The sequence below is a fragment of the Opisthocomus hoazin genome, chromosome W (genome assembly GCF_030867145.1).
Source record: "Opisthocomus hoazin isolate bOpiHoa1 chromosome W, bOpiHoa1.hap1, whole genome shotgun sequence".
Lineage (NCBI taxonomy): Eukaryota > Metazoa > Chordata > Aves > Opisthocomiformes > Opisthocomidae > Opisthocomus > Opisthocomus hoazin.
This window is the reverse complement of record NC_134453.1, coordinates 48,285,479-48,306,835: the sequence shown is the minus strand read 5'-3', so window position 1 is coordinate 48,306,835 and position 21,357 is coordinate 48,285,479. Positions and strand designations below refer to the sequence as shown.

The following is a 21,357-nucleotide window of genomic DNA, read 5'->3' as shown; positions in this document are numbered from 1 at the left end:
CTAGTCCACCACTAAATCATCTACACATCTACGCATCTTCTAAATACCCCCAGGAACGGTGACTCAACCACTTCCCCGGGCAGCCTGTTCCAATGCTTGATAACAGTTTTGGTGAAGAAATTTTTCCTAATATCCAATCTAAACCTCCCCTGACGCAACTTGAGGCCGTTGCCTCTCATCCTATCGCTAGTTACCTGGGAGACTTTTCTTCTAGCTCTAACAATAATTTGTCTTCGAGACATTCATAGGCCTTTAAGCAATAGGTCTTTCCTGTGGTGGTTTCAGAGCAAGTTCAGAGATCTCCTTTCATAACAGGCTCCTGAATTTCAAGAGAACTTTAAAGACTGTGTTTGTTTCAAAGACATTTGCTTGAAGTCTTTGTTCATTACAAGAATAAAATCACTCTACTGTGTAATTTTACACCATAAAAGCTTACCTTCAGTTGTATAGACCAACAGGCCAACGCCTGTGACCACTCCTTGCTTTAAGAACCATCAACCCTTAAGGGTTCTCTCTTCGGTATCAATGAGAACATGAAGATCTTTGTAAGTATTAAAGACACTGCATATCCTACAGAGACATCTTCAGATTTTTGCTAAAGAAACTTGAAGTAGCGTCATGTGAGAGGATTAAGGGATAAACTTCAAGGATTATGATGAAAAGACAGGAAGAACAAGCAGGATTTTACCAAAACCTGATTCTGGTTGATCACCATGAGAAATATCCTTTCTCATATTCTGGAAGATGAAGTCAGCTAATATGCAATTTGACCAAGAATCGCAGAAGGATAAAAGAAATACGTTGTTATTCAGCCTACTTTAGTGAAAGCAGACAGCACTTCAGTCATGCTTAATTTTTACTGATTTCCATAAATGTAAATAAGGATGAAAGGTGCCTACAGGCAGAAAATTCACACAGCAAGGCATAGCAAGCAATTCTTGCTACCTTAAAAAGAGGGCAGGAAGAACTAGCAAAGATGAGAATATGGTCAGTGCGCTATGACTATACAGTGAATCTCTACAACACTCTTAAGAAGTGGAGTTGCTATGAAGTTCTGATCACACTTAAAACCCGACTTTCATGAGAAGTACCCGTAATGAAAGTACAATAGAAATTACACTTTGTCTGCATTCAGAAATGTCATCTCTCAGTCTGAGCTCCAGCTTTAGGAATAGAAAAATAGTTTTTATTTAATACTGAGCTCAGTACTTTATTCATTATGATGCCCGAGCAAGCAGGCCTCAAAGAATCCCTGAAAGTCAGAGGGAAAGGACTTAACCCCCAGAGGGGGATGCTGTACTGCCACTTGCCCCCTCTTCATCATTGCTGCTGCAGCTGGGATAGGGGGGACAAGGTGCCAGTGATGTCAAACAACTAAGAGGAGGATAGCAAAAGAACACAAAGAACTGATAAGGACTAGCTAGGCAGCCTTGAAGAGCCACAGTTGCAATTAAACCAAGGTACTAAGAAAAGTACAAAACAAAACAGCCAATAAAAAGAAGACTATTTGAACTACGAGTGAACTATCCTAAATAGCATGGTAAAAAACCCGCCCTCGAGTAGCGAAAGCCCCCTACCAAAAAGGCCCCTTCCTCATGGAACATGCACAGCAAAACAGAAGGATACTGTGACTTTAAGTGGAGACGAGACATGTGAGGACCAATGGGGAAAGAGGGTGATTAATCGTAACTGTTAAAATAGTGATAACTGTTGCTCAAAATATATAAATGTTTACTGTGTGTTAGTCAAGGTGTGCTAGCTTTGTGGAGTTACCACCTAGCACCCATTTCCGCACAGACTTGAAATAAATATCTCATCTCTGTGTGTTGATCAGCTTTTTGCACACTGGATAAAAGAACCCTGATTTTTGGGACAACAATCTCAAGCAGTAACATTACTGGGATTAGACTTCTCTCTTACCCCACGAAATATAAGTAAGAAAAGTAACTACCATTTTAGCATTAAACTAATTAGATGAAAATTAGGTAAGTAACCTGGAAACAATTATCATCCTTGAAAAAACCCCAAACATTAAAAGAAAAAAGAACCTTATAGTTTTCTTTCCTTTCTTTCTAATGTATAACTGAAGACACCTGAAAATAGACTGGATTTTCAGAAAGTGTTTAGGACTCATTTGAAAAAATCCCCAACCATGTCCTAAAATGAACATTGAAAATCTATAGCACCAAAAATCCATCACTTTTTAGCATTCTTGTCATCATCTTTGACCAAACTATTATACACATTTGAAAGCATAATTTACATCTTCAAAAAGAGAGAGCTTATACATACATATATATGAGAATTGCAGGACACACTTTTTAAATAGCATTAATCTCAAACACAGAGAAAGCAAACAATAAAGACTATTTGGCAAGCCTCACAAAGAGGTGTTTGTGTTTTAATAAATATTACCTGTGGGTTTTATGCTAACAAATCTAAACAAATTGAATACAGTGTAAATATCATTCAACAACATGTCCATACCTTTCATCAAATAGCTCGAGAACAATCTCTGCTCCAGGACCTGTCAACGGACTGGTCATGGATATGGTCTTGACTACCAGGCCGTGGAGCATGGACACAGGCAGTTCAATGATATTGTAACCAGGGTGATAGAATCAGCTAACCATGGCAATGAACAAATGCTGCTATATTCCTTGTACAGCCCTATCCAACTGGACATTAGGTCTGGGAACACTGAGTATACAAAGTAAGTCATTCAGGATAGATGTAGGTAATCATTAATGCGAACAAAACAATAGACAATGTGTTTCTGTCAAAAGAGAATGATGGAGCGTGGTTTCGTGTAGGGAACTGAGAAAACTAACCAGGACTGCCAAGATTGCAAGTCGAGTGGTTGAAAGGTAATTCTGGCAGGGGGAGATCGCGACCACTGACCCATTGACCACCTACCCAAGTAATACCACCTACCCAAAAGAGAACAATGGAAGATGGTGACTGAGTCTGCGCAATAATTTACATGCGAAGCGAGCAAATTTTCAGCAATCACCAAAGAGAATAATGATGAATGTGTATAAATAAAATAAATATACATCTTTTTAGTCTACATAAACCACATGAAAAAGGTATGAGGTATGCAATTTTGGTGGAATTATCCCCGTGCACCCAGTGCTGCAACAAAGAATGCCTGCCTTTTAACACTACATTGGTGTTATGAGGTTTTATTCCCGGATTTTCTGATACATTTCTGTATCAGAGCTTGCAATTTAGATTTGTGACATAGAGTACTTTACATCTAAGTCATTACATTATCCAATAATTTATGGGAAGGAACGATGAAGGAGGATTGAAGGGGCAGAAAGGGCACATCTTCTTTATGAAAATGTGAGGAGGAGAATTCTCTTGGAGATTTTCTGAACATGAAACAAAAAATAAATCCATATTTTCCTGCAAAAGGGATCTTGAGTCCAAGGAAAGTATCAATTTCTCAACTTGGCAAATTTCTGAAGAACAGACATAAACAGTTTCATAGGTCTTCAAGATAGCAATACAACATTGTTTTGAGCTATTTGAGATATACCTATAAATATGTGGACCAAATCCTGATACAAGTCAATGCAGCTTTCCTGTAGAAAGTGATGCTTACTTTGACTGAGGTCTGGAGTATTCTTTAGTCATTCCATTCCAAACAACTGCATTAAAGAACATCTACTAAGTAATGGAATTAAGCAGTTGAAGAGACTGAAAAAGTTAAGCTTGCCTGTGAACAATTCTGCCAATACCACTGTACAAGACTCAGATTGCAAATGCTACTACATTGTCCTCTCCAAACCTTCCAAAAAATACTGTCCTCCCATATAGACATCCAACTTTACTGATATTGGCTCTGCTTTTGCCTGTGGTGGTTCTGTTGTTGACTCAGCTGGAACTGGCTGTGTCTGGTAGTGTCTCAGTTCCAGCTGAGTCAAAGTTGGTGGTGTATCTATGAAAACGTTAAAGAAAGAGGGGAGGAAAAGTGAGAAACAGCAGTACAAAGAGAAGAAGGGAACTGGCTGTGTCTGGTATTGGGCAGTCCCTCGTCTCTTCTCACAGAGGTTACCCCTGCAGCCCCTTGCCCGCTGCTACCAAAACTTTGCCATGTACACCCAATACTTAGATATGAAAGCTAGAAGGAGACTAAGGAAGCCTGTAATTTGCTCTGACATTCCATATCAGAACATATTATATATCCATATGTTTAAAGAATGCATTGATTCATTAGAAAAATAAAATGGATAATTAAGACGTCATCGTCAGTACAGAATACTCTAAGTAGTGTGTCTTACAAGGTGATATGTCTTTGTCTTACTTAAATGTTCAACCAAAAATCTGCAAGGCTCAAAAGTAAAGAAGCGCTAATGTCAGTGCCAGAGTGATTTTTGCAAGTATGACCTAGAGTATTAGAAGGCAAGCAAAAATTCTCCAGTTAGTAAACCATTTTGTAAAATGTGATATATGTTTAGAATTATTATCTTTCTTCCAGTTGTCATCTGCATAGGAACATTAGTAGAAAATGAGGTGGATGTCTATATGGGAGGACAGTATTTTTTGGAAGGTTTGGAGAGGACAATGTAGTAGCATTTGCAATCTGAGTCTTGTACAGTGGTATTGGCAGAATTGTTCACAGGCAAGCTTAACTTTTTCAGTCTCTTCAACTGCTTAATTCCATTACTTAGTAGATGTTCTTTAATGCAGTTGTTTGGAATGGAATGACTAAAGAATACTCCAGACCTCAGTCAAAGTAAGCATCACTTTCTACAGGAAAGCTGCATTGACTTGTATCAGGATTTGGTCCACATATTTATAGGTATATCTCAAATAGCTCAAAACAATGTTGTATTGCTATCTTGAAGACCTATGAAACTGTTTATGTCTGTTCTTCAGAAATTTGCCAAGTTGAGAAATTGATACTTTCCTTGGACTCAAGATCCCTTTTGCAGGAAAATATGGATTTATTTTTTGTTTCATGTTCAGAAAATCTCCAAGAGAATTCTCCTCCTCACATTTTCATAAAGAAGATGTGCCCTTTCTGCCCCTTCAATCCTCCTTCATCGTTCCTTCCCATAAATTATTGGATAATGTAATGACTTAGATGTAAAGTACTCTATGTCACAAATCTAAATTGCAAGCTCTGATACAGAAATGTATCAGAAAATCCGGGAATAAAACCTCATAACACCAATGTAGTGTTAAAAGGCAGGCATTCTTTGTTGCAGCACTGGGTGCACGGGGATAATTCCACCAAAATTGCATACCTCATACCTTTTTCATGTGGTTTATGTAGACTAAAAAGATGTATATTTATTTTATTTATACACATTCATCATTATTCTCTTTGGTGATTGCTGAAAATTTGCTCGCTTCGCATGTAAATTATTGCGCAGACTCAGTCACCATCTTCCATTGTTCTCTTTTGGGTAGGTGGTATTACTTGGGTAGGTGGTCAATGGGTCAGTGGTCGCGATCTCCCCCTGCCAGAATTACCTTTCAACCACTCGACTTGCAATCTTGGCAGTCCTGGTTAGTTTTCTCAGTTCCCTACACGAAACCACGCTCCATCATTCTCTTTTGACAGAAACACATTGTCTATTGTTTTGTTCGCATTAATGATTACCTACATCTATCCTGAATGACTTACTTTGTATACTCAGTGTTCCCAGACCTAATGTCCAGTTGGATAGGGCTGTACAAGGAATATAGCAGCATTTGTTCATTGCCATGGTTAGCTGATTCTATCACCCTGGTTACAATATCATTGAACTGCCTGTGTCCATGCTCCACGGCCTGGTAGTCAAGACCATATCCATGACCAGTCCGTTGACAGGTCCTGGAGCAGAGATTGTTCTCGAGCTATTTGATGAAAGGTATGGACATGTTGTTGAATGATATTTACACTGTATTCAATTTGTTTAGATTTGTTAGCATAAAACCCACAGGTAATATTTATTAAAACACAAACACCTCTTTGTGAGGCTTGCCAAATAGTCTTTATTGTTTGCTTTCTCTGTGTTTGAGATTAATGCTATTTAAAAAGTGTGTCCTGCAATTCTCATATATATGTATGTATAAGCTCTCTCTTTTTGAAGATGTAAATTATGCTTTCAAATGTGTATAATAGTTTGGTCAAAGATGATGACAAGAATGCTAAAAAGTGATGGATTTTTGGTGCTATAGATTTTCAATGTTCATTTTAGGACATGGTTGGGGATTTTTTCAAATGAGTCCTAAACACTTTCTGAAAATCCAGTCTATTTTCAGGTGTCTTCAGTTATACATTAGAAAGAAAGGAAAGAAAACTATAAGGTTCTTTTTTCTTTTAATGTTTGGGGTTTTTTCAAGGATGATAATTGTTTCCAGGTTACTTACCTAATTTTCATCTAATTAGTTTAATGCTAAAATGGTAGTTACTTTTCTTACTTATATTTCGTGGGGTAAGAGAGAAGTCTAATCCCAGTAATGTTACTGCTTGAGATTGTTGTCCCAAAAATCAGGGTTCTTTTATCCAGTGTGCAAAAAGCTGATCAACACACAGAGATGAGATATTTATTTCAAGTCTGTGCGGAAATGGGTGCTAGGTGGTAACTCCACAAAGCTAGCACACCTTGACTAACACACAGTAAACATTTATATATTTTGAGCAACAGTTATCACTATTTTAACAGTTACGATTAATCACCCTCTTTCCCCATTGGTCCTCACATGTCTCGTCTCCACTTAAAGTCACAGTATCCTTCTGTTTTGCTGTGCATGTTCCATGAGGAAGGGGCCTTTTTGGTAGGGGGCTTTCGCTACTCGAGGGCGGGTTTTTTACCATGCTATTTAGGATAGTTCACTCGTAGTTCAAATAGTCTTCTTTTTATTGGCTGTTTTGTTTTGTACTTTTCTTAGTACCTTGGTTTAATTGCAACTGTGGCTCTTCAAGGCTGCCTAGCTAGTCCTTATCAGTTCTTTGTGTTCTTTTGCTATCCTCCTCTTAGTTGTTTGACATCACTGGCACCTTGTCCCCCCTATCCCAGCTGCAGCAGCAATGATGAAGAGGGGGCAAGTGGCAGTACAGCATCCCCCTCTGGGGGTTAAGTCCTTTCCCTCTGACTTTCAGGGATTCTTTGAGGCCTGCTTGCTCGGGCATCATAATGAATAAAGTACTGAGCTCAGTATTAAATAAAAACTATTTTTCTATTCCTAAAGCTGGAGCTCAGACTGAGAGATGACATTTCTGAATGCAGACAAAGTGTAATTTCTATTGTACTTTCATTACGGGTACTTCTCATGAAAGTCGGGTTTTAAGTGTGATCAGAACTTCATAGCAACTCCACTTCTTAAGAGTGTTGTAGAGATTCACTGTATAGTCATAGCGCACTGACCATATTCTCATCTTTGCTAGTTCTTCCTGCCCTCTTTTTAAGGTAGCAAGAATTGCTTGCTATGCCTTGCTGTGTGAATTTTCTGCCTGTAGGCACCTTTCATCCTTATTTACATTTATGGAAATCAGTAAAAATTAAGCATGACTGAAGTGCTGTCTGCTTTCACTAAAGTAGGCTGAATAACAACGTATTTCTTTTATCCTTCTGCGATTCTTGGTCAAATTGCATATTAGCTGACTTCATCTTCCAGAATATGAGAAAGGATATTTCTCATGGTGATCAACCAGAATCAGGTTTTGGTAAAATCCTGCTTGTTCTTCCTGTCTTTTCATCATAATCCTTGAAGTTTATCCCTTAATCCTCTCACATGACGCTACTTCAAGTTTCTTTAGCAAAAATCTGAAGATGTCTCTGTAGGATATGCAGTGTCTTTAATACTTACAAAGATCTTCATGTTCTCATTGATACCGAAGAGAGAACCCTTAAGGGTTGATGGTTCTTAAAGCAAGGAGTGGTCACAGGCGTTGGCCTGTTGGTCTATACAACTGAAGGTAAGCTTTTATGGTGTAAAATTACACAGTAGAGTGATTTTATTCTTGTAATGAACAAAGACTTCAAGCAAATGTCTTTGAAACAAACACAGTCTTTAAAGTTCTCTTGAAATTCAGGAGCCTGTTATGAAAGGAGATCTCTGAACTTGCTCTGAAACCACCACAGGAAAGACCTATTGCTTAAAGGCCTATGAATGTCTCGAAGACAAATTATTGTTAGAGCTAGAAGAAAAGTCTCCCAGGTAACTAGCGATAGGATGAGAGGCAACGGCCTCAAGTTGCGTCAGGGGAGGTTTAGATTGGATATTAGGAAAAATTTCTTCACCAAAACTGTTATCAAGCATTGGAACAGGCTGCCCGGGGAAGTGGTTGAGTCACCGTTCCTGGGGGTATTTAGAAGATGCGTAGATGTGTAGATGATTTAGTGGTGGACTAGTGCTAGATTAGCTGTTGAATTCAGTGATCTTTAAGGTCTTTTCCAACCTAAACGATTCTATGATTCTATGACTATGGGTGGCAGTAATTGAATTCTTTTCCCTCAAATGCTAGGGAGGTGTCCTGGGTTTGGCTAGGACAGGGTTAATTTCCACAAGAAGCCAGGAGGGGACACAGCCTGGAGGCTGACCCAAACTGGCCAAACAAACCGGGTATTTGATAGCATGCTCGGTTTTGAGTGGGAGGAGCTGGGGGGGGGGGTGTTAATCGCGGCTGGGGAACACGCTGGGCAGTTAGAGAGAGCTGCTCTGTGTATTCCCTCGATTTTTTGTATATTCTTCTTATCAGTATCATTGTTGCTACTGTTTGCATCCTTTCCTGATAAACTGTCCTTATCCTGACCCGCGACTTTTGCCTTTTTCTTTCCATTCTCCTCCCCACCCCAGCGGGGGGAGGGGCGATAGAGCGACCGCGTGGTCCTTTGTTGCCCGTTGGGGCTAAACCATGACAGAATGTTTTAATTTTTCAAGTTGCTCCATTTCTAAGGAAGAATTTTATCTTAAGGTGGATTTTTCCCCCTCCTTTTGTTATTTACCAGGCAGTACAAAAAGTCCATCCTTGTATATTTACATTTATATGGTGTATGCATTTACTTTACCTCTCTCCTACTGTGTCAGGTAGCAAGACAATAATTACAGGGTTTTTATTTTTCTTTCTGCTGGCTAAAATAAATTTATTTTTGTCTGTGGTATAGATTTTATTTTGTCATCTCTGTGATCCTTAACACTTTTTGTAAGACTTTTAAGTAATGTCCCACCCTTAATGCTTCCTTTTCTGATGCTAAGGGGAGAGGAAGGCATTGACAGTTTACACACAAAGCTTCCTGGGACTCTAGAGAAGTTATATCCTGCTTGATCTAGCTTTTTTTGCAAGTGCAGACTCCTGATTTATATTAAGATACTTCTCATTGTTATTACTACACCAAAGGGACAGTTATTTCTTTAAATACATAATAGATGCATAAGACTGTAGTTGTTAAAAACATAATTACAAGGTGAATTCTCAGTGAAGTTTGGTTTAGTTTTTAAAGCCTTTCTTGACATATGAGTGTGCACATTTCAGTTTAGTTACAGTTTTTTAAAAAAAATCTCAATTATAGCATGCCATTGGTATTACATGTCACTGCCTCATAGTATTGTAATGGATTTAACTTCAAAACAAGCCTGTAAAAATAGGCAATATTATTTTTAAATGTTTGGATTTTCTGTTTCAATAACGTTATTTAAAGTCTTGACTGCAGTAGTTAGGTTAAATTTTACTCAATTTTCTCAGGACCTTTACATCTCTTGATTTTAGGAATTTAATTCAAAATGTTTTTGCTGAAGCATATGAATCTGAAAGTGATTTAGTGCTACATAAATATCCTGTTTATGCTTTATAAAGCAGTTAAAGTACTAGAGAAGAGGTGAGTCTGCCCTTAAGATAGAGCTAGAAGTATGAGACTAGCGTGAAAATCATTTTAAGTAAGAGTTAAAATTTTTTTCTGAGTTTTGATGAAATCACTGTGCAGTCTTCTCTATCATCTGAAGTAAAACAGTGCACTGAGAAATTTGGAAATCCAAAACTGCCAGCTCTGCAGTTCAAAATATACAATGGGAATAAAACATTACTATCTTTAGGCTTCATGTGGGAGACATTATTTGAATGTTAATTTCAAATATGTTGAATACCTTAAAGATACACAGTTATGTGTCCAGCATTTATGAGATCTCCAGTTAAAGAGAAAGTTGCTCTTTATGAGGGTATTAAGTAATAGTGTCAGTAAAACAGGCCAAATACTGAAAACTCTTACTGAATTCAAATGGATTTTGTAGTAATTATTTGCTGGGGTTTTTTATTTGTTTGTTTTGTGGGGGAGGCTTGCACACTGGAACAATTTTCTCAATGAAAAGCATGTAAAACAAATGATAATACAAGAGTGTGAGAATAATAACTGCTTCATTACTGCATTATTAGGAAGTCCTAGTCCTCTCTTTCCAGGAAAAAAAAATATATAAATTTTGTGCTATGCTTTCCTTTTAATATGAGGACTAAATGATTTTTTCAGGTAGAAAAAAACAATATATCCTCCCCAAAATTTCAACACTTATCCTTTAACAGGAGATTTAATTTTCTCAGCATTTAGAATTAAATTAGTTAAATGGTTTTGAGTTAAGTGGAAGCCTCTGACAGGATAAGGAAGTACTGTCTCCCTGGTCTTTCATTGTTTTGAGAGAGGCAGTGGACATGCTGAAAGAGTGCCTCTTTTCTAAATAATGTTTTATATTTCATTTACATTGAGAGCAATAGGAGATAAGAGCCTTTCTAATGACAGGAGACTTGCATGGAATGTTCTGTGGCAAAAATAGTATTTTTCACAGTAGAACACTAAAAAGGTTTTTATATATGCCTGTATTTAAACCCATGCCAAGTTTGTGAAACTGGACAAAAGGAGGAAGCTTTTTGTTTTCTTTTGCTTGGACGTAAGGGATAGTATGTAAGGATTCAACAGGTTAAGGAAGAAATGAGTGGTCTAAGAGATAAGATAGCGAGTATAGGATAAGGTAGAGGTCAGAAGATTAGGGGAAGTGGCTGGAATGCTCAGGTTGCTTTGCAACTTTCCAGAAAACTTTAGTGTTTGGAATATACAGGTAAAATCTGGTGTAAATTTTTTTTTTTTAACATTGCTAGATGCACTGTTAAATTGCTAGAAGCTTTAGCCCATAATGGATTTTTCCATGAGTTTACTTTTCTGTGTTCTGAAGTCTGGCACTTTCTTCATAATTAAAATAAATCCAAGTTTATTCCGCTCTAAAGTTATGTCATATGTTATTGTCTAGAAGAAGGCTCCATTGGAAATTTTTTATTAGTTCTATGGAAATCCCAGGACATTACAAATTGTTTCTGCTTGATTGTGCTGATGAACAGTTTTTAAACTTTAACCATTTCTCAGAGCTATGTTAACCTAGCACTGCCAAGTCCACCACTAAACCATGTCCCTAAGCACCACATATACACATCTTCTAAATACCTCCAGGATTGGTGACTCCACCACTTCCCTGGGCAGCCTGGTCCAATGCTTGACAATCCTTTCGGTAAAGAAATTTTTCCTAACATCTAATCTAAACCTCCCCTGGCACTACTTGAGGCCGTTTCCTCTCATCCCATGACTCGTTACTTGGGAGGAGAGACCGACACCCACCTCGCTACAACCTCCTTTCAGGTAGCTGTAGAGAGCAATAAGGTCCCCCCTCAGCCTCCTCTTCTCCAGATGAAACAATCCCAGTTCCCTCAGATGATAAAATAAGATAAGACTTGTTCTCTATACCATTCACCACCTTCACTGCCCTTCTTTGGACATGCTCCAGCACATCAATGTCCTTCTTGTAGTGAGGGGCCCAAAATCGAACACAGTACTCGAGGTGCGGCCTCACCAGTGCCAAGTACAGGGGCACAATCACCTCCCTACTCCTGCTGGCCACACTATTCCTGATACAAGCCAGGATGCCACTGGCCTTCTTGGCCACCTGGGCAGACAGCTGGCTCATGTTCAGCCAGCTGTCAACCAGCACCCCAAGGTCCTTTTCCTCCATGCAGCTTTCCAGCCACTCTTCCCCAAGTCTGTAGTTTTACATGGGGTTGTTGTGACCCAAGTGCAGGACCCAGCACTTGGCCTTGTTGAACCTCGTGCAATTGGCCTTGGCCCATCGATCCAGCCTGTACAGATCCCTCTGTAGCACCTTCCTACCCTCAAGCATATCAACACTCCCATCCAACTTGGTGTCACCTGCAAACTTACTGAGGGTGCATTCAATCCCCCTCATCCAGATCATTAATAAAGATATTAATTGATAAAGATATTAATTACAGCCCATAGGACCATGGAGAAACTTGAAAACATAAACAGAGAATAAAGCAATGGAGAAAGGTTCTTCTGAGTTTGCAGGAAGGTTAACTAATAACTCAGAAAATGCTCAGTTGAAAACTGTTCTTTTCATCTCAGTCATGGATCTATATATTTCACAATTCCATGGTGACAGAATTTGGCATTCTTCTCATGAATGAAACTGAATTCTGCATTTTGTACATTGTCTCTGACTCTCTGTTTCTCTCTGCCTGTACTTGTGTATTGCTCTTCAGTTTTTGTTGTTGTTTTATAAGCAAAAGGAGTAAACATGCATCTTCCATGCCCTGTTCCATGGAACTAGACAACCAGAAACCAGACCTAGAATAAAATTTTCAGCAAGAAAGCTGGGAGGACCCAGAAGTACAAGTTATCTATCTAGGCTCCCTGCAGAAGATCACAAAAGCAAGAGCTGGGGAAGTCAAGAAAATGAACAGCTTAAGTTGGTTATGAATTCCTCCTTTCCTGATATGCACGAGTGGCAGAGAATGAGGTTCTGTGCCTGACTGCCTGGAAAACATTATGACTGCTGTTAACTATGGACTCAGACCACCTGAAGAACACAACAAGAAAACCCATTTTCAAAAATTATGTGCTTAGATCAACAAAAATCTTCACCTAAAAGACGATTTTGTGTGAATTCCAGTATTAAAAATGTAGTTTTATGAAATTAGAATAAAGCAGTCCTCATTGCAGAATACAGTTTCATTGAGCTGTGGAACAAAAGTCTTCAAATTTATGGCCACTTCTAACAAACATTCACTGATGCATTCAGAGAATATTTTCTCATAGACCTTTCGTGGTAATCTTCAGTCTTCAAAAGAAGATGTAAAAATATTCATAGACCCTCAAATTTTCTGTACTACTGATGACAAATTATGGTCTTTTGGTGCTTAGGGCAAGGAACTGCCTCTGAGTTCTACTGAAGGAAGCTGGACACAGAGAAGGGGAAAAAATGGTATTTTTTTTTTCCCCTTAAAACATCGGAATAAATCCGGAGACCAAATTTGTTCTAATGAAATAATAACATAAAGAGATTGCACAGCCATCTCAAATGCCCAAACGCTATGCCCAATAGCCTCTAGAGAAATTTGGTTGAAATCACTCAGATCTTCAAAAGGAAAAATCTATACAGAACTGATTATAGCATAGTCTTTAAGATATCCTACAGTCTTCAAGTAAAGCTAAGCGCCCTGCCATACAGCTTACTTTTAAAACATACTAACAAATCAGGTGGAAGTGTGATACTTGTTTATGAGACTGTACAGTCTCTGGGACAGTGAATGTGTCTTTTTCTTATCCTGTAAATTACTTTGCAGTCTTTTAGGAGCCATAAAAATAAACAAGAGACTATTACTCATACCAAAAGTGATCATTCAAAGAGCTGTGGAAAATATACTAATAAAACCTAACCTGGAAAACAATCAAGATTTTGCTATAGATACTTGTGAGAATTAATAGATCCCTCTTTACGTCAGCACCATGTGGAGGCATAAGAACTTCTGGACTGTAAAAAGATCTTACCCATTACATAAAGAAAACAATTTACAAGAACGAACTTTTCAGGTACCGTCCTTCCAAAGCCAGAGTCCTGAGATGCAAATGAATGGTCAAGCCTGTTGAATAGGAAAAGGGCCACTTCTGGAAATCAGAAGCTCGTTGGTAGGGATGGCTCTAACACCCAATAGCCTCCTCAGAGGAATAACAAGATTTACATTTTATTTTGCCTTTTAACTCAGTGAGTTTTTAGCTTGTAAAGAAATGGAAAGTAAGCAAGAATACTATGCACATTGGAACCTGCTTCTCTCAACAGAATAATTCAATTCAAAACCCAGAGAAACAAGACCTTAACTAGAGAGATGAAGAGATCTCCTTAGGACACTGTGAAGAAAAAACCCCATTCTACAGTGAAGACAAAATTTTTACTCAGAGCTTTCATATAAATGATTACTCATTTCACAAAATTGCAAAGCTCATAGGCGCTTTCCTCCAGCAAAAGTAACAGATGTCTGGAAATGAAACATGGGGGCTTTTCTGCTTCAAATAAACTATTCTTACTGAAGTGTCTGCAATATTAAGCTAGCACCAGTGGTGGTGGTGATTGTTTGGGTTTTTTCCCTTGAGTTACATGAAACATAAACAAAGTATTTCTAATTATAATTCTAAAATATTTACATTAAACTTCAAGGACAGAACCTATTTCTTTGAGCCAGCATACACACTTTTATGATATTCATTTTTTCTTTTCAGGCCTGAAATATATTATGTAAATATACCTGAGTCCAGAAACTTGTGCACTCAGAAAAAAAAAATTATAATTGCAAATCTCAGTAGAAAATAAAAATAGAATCCATTTTAGATAATATGGAGGTGCTGTAAATATTTACACTTAGTATGAATGTACATAATCTTTTTAAAGCCCAAATAGGCCTTTCCATTTATATAGGCTTTATATAGATTATAGGCTTTTTCAATTTACAAGGTCCTCTACAGCCTACTGTAGGTGACCCTGCTTTGGCAGGAGGGTTGGACTAGATGACCCACAGAGGTCCCTTCCAACCCCTACGATTCTGTGATTCTGTGATTCTGTGATTTATATAATCTTTACTAAGATTAACATTGTTAGTATTGCAAACAGTTACAGCATCCACCTTGAGAGTCACTTCATGTTCCTGCTGTCAGCCATGAAAGATTCTTCTCTCACTAGCTTGACAAATATATATATATTATACATACAAAAATATATACATATATGTATTGGGTCTGGCTGGAATGGAGTTAACTTTCTCCATAGCAGTCTGTATGGTGCTGTGTTTTAGATTTGTTGCTAAAACAGTGTTGGTAACACATCAATGTTTTGGCTATTGCTGAACACTGCTTGCACAGCAGTATCAAGGCTTTCTCTTTTTTCCACTCTACCCCACACAGCAAGTAGGTTGGGGATGGCCAAGAAGTTGGGAGGGGAGACAGCCTGGTCAGCTGACCCAAACTGACCAAAGGGATATTCCATGCCATATAACATCATGCTCAGCAATAAAAATGGAAAGGAGGAGGGTAGCCATTGCTCAGAGACTGGCTGGGCATTGGTCTACTTGTGGGAGACGGTGAGTGATTGCCTTTGCATTATTTGTTTTGTTGGGGTTTTTTTCTTCTTTTTTCCTTCACTTATTAAACTATCTTTATATCAACCCACAACTTTTCTCACTATTTTTTGCTACTGCAATTAGAAACCGTGAAACTTAGAAGTAATCAAATCTTTCTGTATCTAAGAATTGTATGGGTCAACCTGTGTGTTTCAGAATGACTAGCAACTTAGGTGGTTGAGGCAACAGTACTTCAGAAATCATTAAAATCATGCCCAAGTACTTCCCTCCTCCATCAAACAATCTTAAATCTTTCTCTTTTTTTACAGAAGCAAAGACTGAAAGGGAGGAGAGGTGTCTGGAGTGAAGTTGAGCCTGAAAAAGGGGAAGGAAAGGTGCTTTCTCTAAGTGTTTAAATGTTTGAGTTTGTTTCCCAATACTCAAATCAGTAATTAAATGTTTCGGTTATGTTCATTGGCAATACATTAAGTTAAATTCCTCAAGTCGAGTCTGTTTTGCCTGCAACAGTAGCTGTTGAGTGATTTCCTAGTCTTTATTTCAACCCATGTGTTTTCTTGCACCTGTTCTTTCTATCTCACTCCCCCCTTCCCCCCGAAACAAAGAGGGGGGATGTGAATCAGCACCTGTGTGGGTGCTTGGCTGCTATTCAGGGCCAACCCACTACATTGGCTTTTGTTATACACACTATATTGTGAGTGCACAATGGCCCGGTGAAGTCAACTGTCATACTGTGGATTCTGATCTCCACAAATTTACTTCACTATAGTCATTCCTTACTGTCATAATCTACTCCTGTAAGACTATTCCTCCTTCAGTGGGGAATTAAACATTGCTCTAATAACAAGCATTCATAGCAGCAAAGCTATTGCAATATTGTATTTCTTTCAACCACTGTATATTTAAAACAGAAAAGGTAAAAAAGATGGCATAAATTTGTACTTGCAATAGTTACTTTGTTTTTAATTTTAGTAATATGCTTTACAAATTTGGTTGACCTTAACATCTCAGTGGTTGGGAAACTTCTTCATAATTTTGTTCCCAACTTCTCCTCTCATACATTTTTTTTTTCACTGATTATGACAAGTGAGTAATCAATGCAGCATAGACTCTACTGTGCAAAACTATCCAAGCTCCTCTACCAGTCAGCCTCAAAATCTAACCACCAAGGACAGGGTATTAAAGTGTCATTAGTCTATAAGTAAAATATGCTTAACAGTTCTAATTGTGTTAATGGTGCATTTGTAACATAGCATTGTTAACTATTAATAAGGCAAGATCACCATTAGTTCACATATTATAGGATGCTGAGCCACTGTCAGATTTTGACAGTTTGTGTCAGTATCTTGAAATTAAATAGACAGTGGAAACTTGCGGGGATTCTGGAAGAACAGGAACATATTGTGAGCAACCCAGACACTCTGAATATGGACTCGATCGGTTTGTAGTAGCACAGGCTTCAAGCAGCACAGGCCTCAAAGCTTTTCTCAGGCCGGCTGTGGGAAAACAGACCTTTCCCAGGCTGGCTGTGGGAAAGACAATCGTTCTCAGGCCAGCTGCAGGTAAACAGTCGTTCTATGAATAATGATCAATCATAGTTTGAGTATTGCTTATGTAACCGGGGTGTTTTATTGATAGATGTTTTTATGTATAGTGACCAATCATAGCTGAGTGTTGTACCGAGTGTTTATGTATAGTGACTAATCATAATTGAGTGCTGTATATATAATCCACATTCTCTGCTAATAAAGTTGACTGTTATGGATCATATTGGTCGAGTCCTTGATGCCGCCGCAACAGAAACTGATCACTTAGTTGATTTGTCTAAATTTTTACAAATTTCCGTTCATAAGGCATTGTGGTATGGCAGCCTACTTTCAATTTTATGCATAGAAATATTTTTCTGCAATAATTAGAAAATATTTTTAAGACAGACCTAGAAAACACTCAAGGAAAGAGGTTTCAGAATTATATAATTGGGGGAGTGTTTATATTCCTTCTTTATATTATATGAATGGCCCAAAGGAATGATAAACCCAGCTCAGCCAGCCTCTAGCACTGACAGGGTATGGTTATTTGGACAGCACATATCTGTGCTTCTATTTGGCCTGGGCCTTTGTGACCAAGACCAGGCTGATGTGTCCATGGGGGAGAGAGAGAAGGACATCCTTCATTCTGTATTAATATATGGGACAGTACTTTGACCTGTGAGATAGATTCTGGGAGTTTCCCATGTGACACTGGGTAATCACAGGATTAGATTCTAAGGCATCTCCGGAAAGCAAATGAGAGTTACTTATATATGATGGACTCCTGCATTTTTGAGCCACCGTCCTGCAGAAATATTTCTCTATTACATTCATACATGCAATTAATAAAAACATGATAAGGATACATAAAACTTACATAGTCATGAAAGGCTTTTGCTTCACTTGAATGTTCACATGTTTCTCGTCTTTCTGGAGCTGCACAGTAGAGATCCCAAAATACACTGCAAGTTAAGAAGTAACATATGAGAAAATCACTGTAATTCTCATAGATTTTATGGTGTACACACACCACACATATATGTGTGAAATAGACATACCACTTTCTAGCCAAGAGCTGAAAACACCTCTGTGAAAGAATTCAGCTTTGTAAAACATCTATGAAGAATCAAGTCCTGTTATCTGATTCTCTGAAGCAAGCAGTGCTTGCATTTCTTTAAAACTGCTGTAGTATAAACCAAGAAACTAGTCTAATATACAAGCTTTCAGAGTATAAAGCAAATTAATAAAGCTCTGCATTTAACCTCATACCTCTGCAACTGCTGCAATTTACTGCCACAAAGCACTGGAAAGCACAGATTCATACAGTAATACTGTGATGTTGTGAAAAGGCAAGAAAATGAAAACTGGGAGTTCTTCCAAGTTCCAATACTGTCCTTTAAACAAAAGTTCCTAGAGAAACAAATGTATGGATAAGGGTAAGAAATAGAAGGGTATGCTATCCTATAGCTCTTGGTTGATAAAGAATGAAAGAATAAAAGGAAATTATGATACTCTAATAAGTCTTCCCCTGCCTCAAATGGAATTATACATGAATCGATTCTAACACACTACAAGTATCTCTGCACTGTTAAGAAACAGTATATAAGATATTTCAATAAGGCAGAAATGTTAGCCTTAAAGTTTCTAGAATGAAATTATCTATATGCTGGAACAATTAAAAGAATAAAATTTGTTAGTTTCATTTTGTTTCTTTATTGTTTTAGACTTAACCTTCTATCTTAGCCTAGCACCATAATTCAGAATTGTGGAAAAATTGACCACTCTGCTGCAGATGATCAAAATTAAGGATAATGCAGGCATCAGAGATACAAGTAATTTGTTGTTCTTGTCAGGCTTCCATCACTTAATTAAAAGCAGAAAGGTCAATAAAGAATATGTCATCTTCCACACAGCTGTAGAAATCACATGGATTTTTATATTCAAGTGGGACTACTTTACTACTTACAGCTTAATTCTTGTACAGAATTCTTGTATGGATGGTTGTCTGTGTTCTCCATAATTTTGAATTCTTGCAAATGTAGCCATACAGTACATATTCAAATCACTGCTAAATAGCAGTCTCTTTTTGCCTTGGGAATTTTATATATACAAATGTTCATATGTACGTAAAATTTGTATATTTTCTCTAGACACCAATATATATGTAAGGAGCATCATGTATAAAAAATTACACCAGCTCTGTGTCCTACCCATATTCTGATGCTGGTAGCTTGGGTTCAGCTAATGGCTTTCATATGCTGTTCCTGTGACTAAAATGTGCAGTAAAGACTGAGGAAACTCACATCTATTTGCAGAGTCTCTGTATTTATTTATTTCAAATGCAGTTATTCAGGATATAGAGAATGATCTCTTAAATGCACAATTTAATAAAAAATGGTCAACAAAGAAATGCAGGCCATCTTATTTCAAAGATGCTGCCTTATCAAACCATTATTAAATATTTCTTTTCCTATATCTAATATCTATATACTCTCCTATATCTAATTTTCTGTTCTTTCAACACTTTATGAGAAAATAGTTCTTGATATTTATCTTCACATCCTTTTTAAAATGTTCACCTGAATTTCTTGCCTCCAGATGGAATTCACAATAGCATATTCTAAAAATCACAGGAAAAGAAAATTGACACTTACCACCACCAGGAGTGCAAGAATCCTGGGGGCTCCCCTAGTGTGATGTTTTTTTCCCATCTTATCTAAAGAGAAACAGTAAAAACAGTCTGTACTCTTTCTGTGATCACTGTGACTAAAAAGCATTGCATAATTTATTCAGGTAGTAAAAAAGGAAGACTAAAAGAATTTGTAGTTATGAAAGGCTTTATCATCATCAATCTGGGTGAACATATTACTTTATCACATTGTGGTGGGTTGACCTTGGCTAAGGCCAAATGCCAACCCAGTAGCTCTCTCACTCCCCCTCCTCAGCAGGACGGGGGAGGGAAAAGAGGATGGGTTGAGATAAAGACAGGAGATCACTTACCAATTACTATAATGAGCAAAACAGACTTTACTTGGGGAAAATTAATTTATCGCCATTTAAAAAATAGAGTAGGACGATGAGAAACAAAACAAAAATTTAAAATAACATCTTTTACCCCACTCCTCCTTTTTCCCAGGCTCAACTTTACTCCATCATTCCCGACTCCCTTTACAAACCCCCCATCGTCCCTGAGCCTCTGGGTGTTAGTCAGTACATAACAATTCCTCTCTGCCACTCCTTCCTCATCAAACTTTTCCCCTGCTCCAGCATGTGTCCTTCCATGGGCTGAAGTCCTTCAGGAAAAAATCTGCCAGAGCATAGGTTCTCCATGGGCCACAGTTTCCTTCAGGAAACATCCAACTGTTCTGGCATGGGGTCCTCCACAGGCTGCAGTGTGGATATCTGCTCCACCGTGGTCTCTTCCACAGGCTACAGGGGAATCTCTGCTCCAGTGCCTGGAGCCCCTCCTTCCCCTCCTTCTTCACTGACCTTGGTGTTTGTGCAGTTGTTTCTCACTTTTTTCCTTCACTCCTTCACTCATCTGGCATTTCTGTCCTTTCTTATATATGTTTTCACAGGGGTGCCACCAACTTTGCTGATTGACTCAGATTTGGTCCGCAGTGAGGATGTTGCGAGCTGGCTGGAACCAGCTGTGTCCAGCACAGGTCAGCCCCTGAACTCTTCTCACAGAGGCCATGCCTGCAGCCCCCACCACTGCTACCAAAACCTTGCCATGTACACACTATACACACACTTATTAATTTAGCTGATACGTCTTATTTTAGCAAAGCATGTTTCAGATTTATTTTTAAAAGATTTTGAATACAATTTTATTAAGGATATATTTTGTATCTCTACACTATTAAGACGGGTTTATTTAAGTTCAAAAATGTATAACAAAAAGTGTTAAAAAAACACCCCTAAAGTTATCTAAAAGGTTTTCCAAGAATAATTCCTAAGAAAAACATACAAGATACAGGACTGTTACGGTTTGGCTGCAGCCGGCAACAAAAGCGCCACGAGGCCGCCCCTCCCCCAGCCGGGGTGCGGAGGAGAATGGAAAGAAACAGGCAGAAACTGGTGGGTCGGGAGAAGGGCAGTTTAACAGAACAGCAAACAAAGGGAACAGGAACAACAACGATACAGATAAGGAGAATACACAAAACAAACCGCACAACACAGACAGACGCTCTCCCGGACTGGCGCCCGGGCTCCCGAGCCGCAAGTGAGCTCCCGCCGCTCAGCTCCCCCACAACCGGAACCCAGCATGACGACACATGGTATGGAATACCCTGCTCTGTTTGGCCAGGTGGGGTCAGCCCGCCCAGCTGTGCCCCGTCCTGGCTTTTGGTGAAAATTAACCCTGTCCTGGCCGAACCCAGGACATTATCCACCCCTTATTCCATACCGTCTACGTCATGCCCAGGTCCC

General features: G+C 38.5%; 1 protein-coding gene across 8 annotated transcripts in view; it reads right to left on the bottom strand.

The window, feature by feature from the left end:
• LOC142365612 (single-stranded DNA-binding protein 2-like) overlaps window positions 1-21,357 on the bottom strand; it is a 270,478-nt gene that overhangs the window by 207,735 nt on the left and 41,386 nt on the right. For all 8 annotated transcript variants that reach the window (XM_075446555.1, XM_075446549.1, XM_075446550.1 and 5 more), the window contains 2 exons: window positions 19,581-19,642; window positions 17,804-17,888 (listed from right to left, as the gene is read on the bottom strand). In XM_075446555.1, the coding sequence (XP_075302670.1) occupies window positions 17,804-17,888; window positions 19,581-19,642 (147 nt within the window). The remainder of the gene's footprint in view (window positions 1-17,803; window positions 17,889-19,580; window positions 19,643-21,357) is intronic.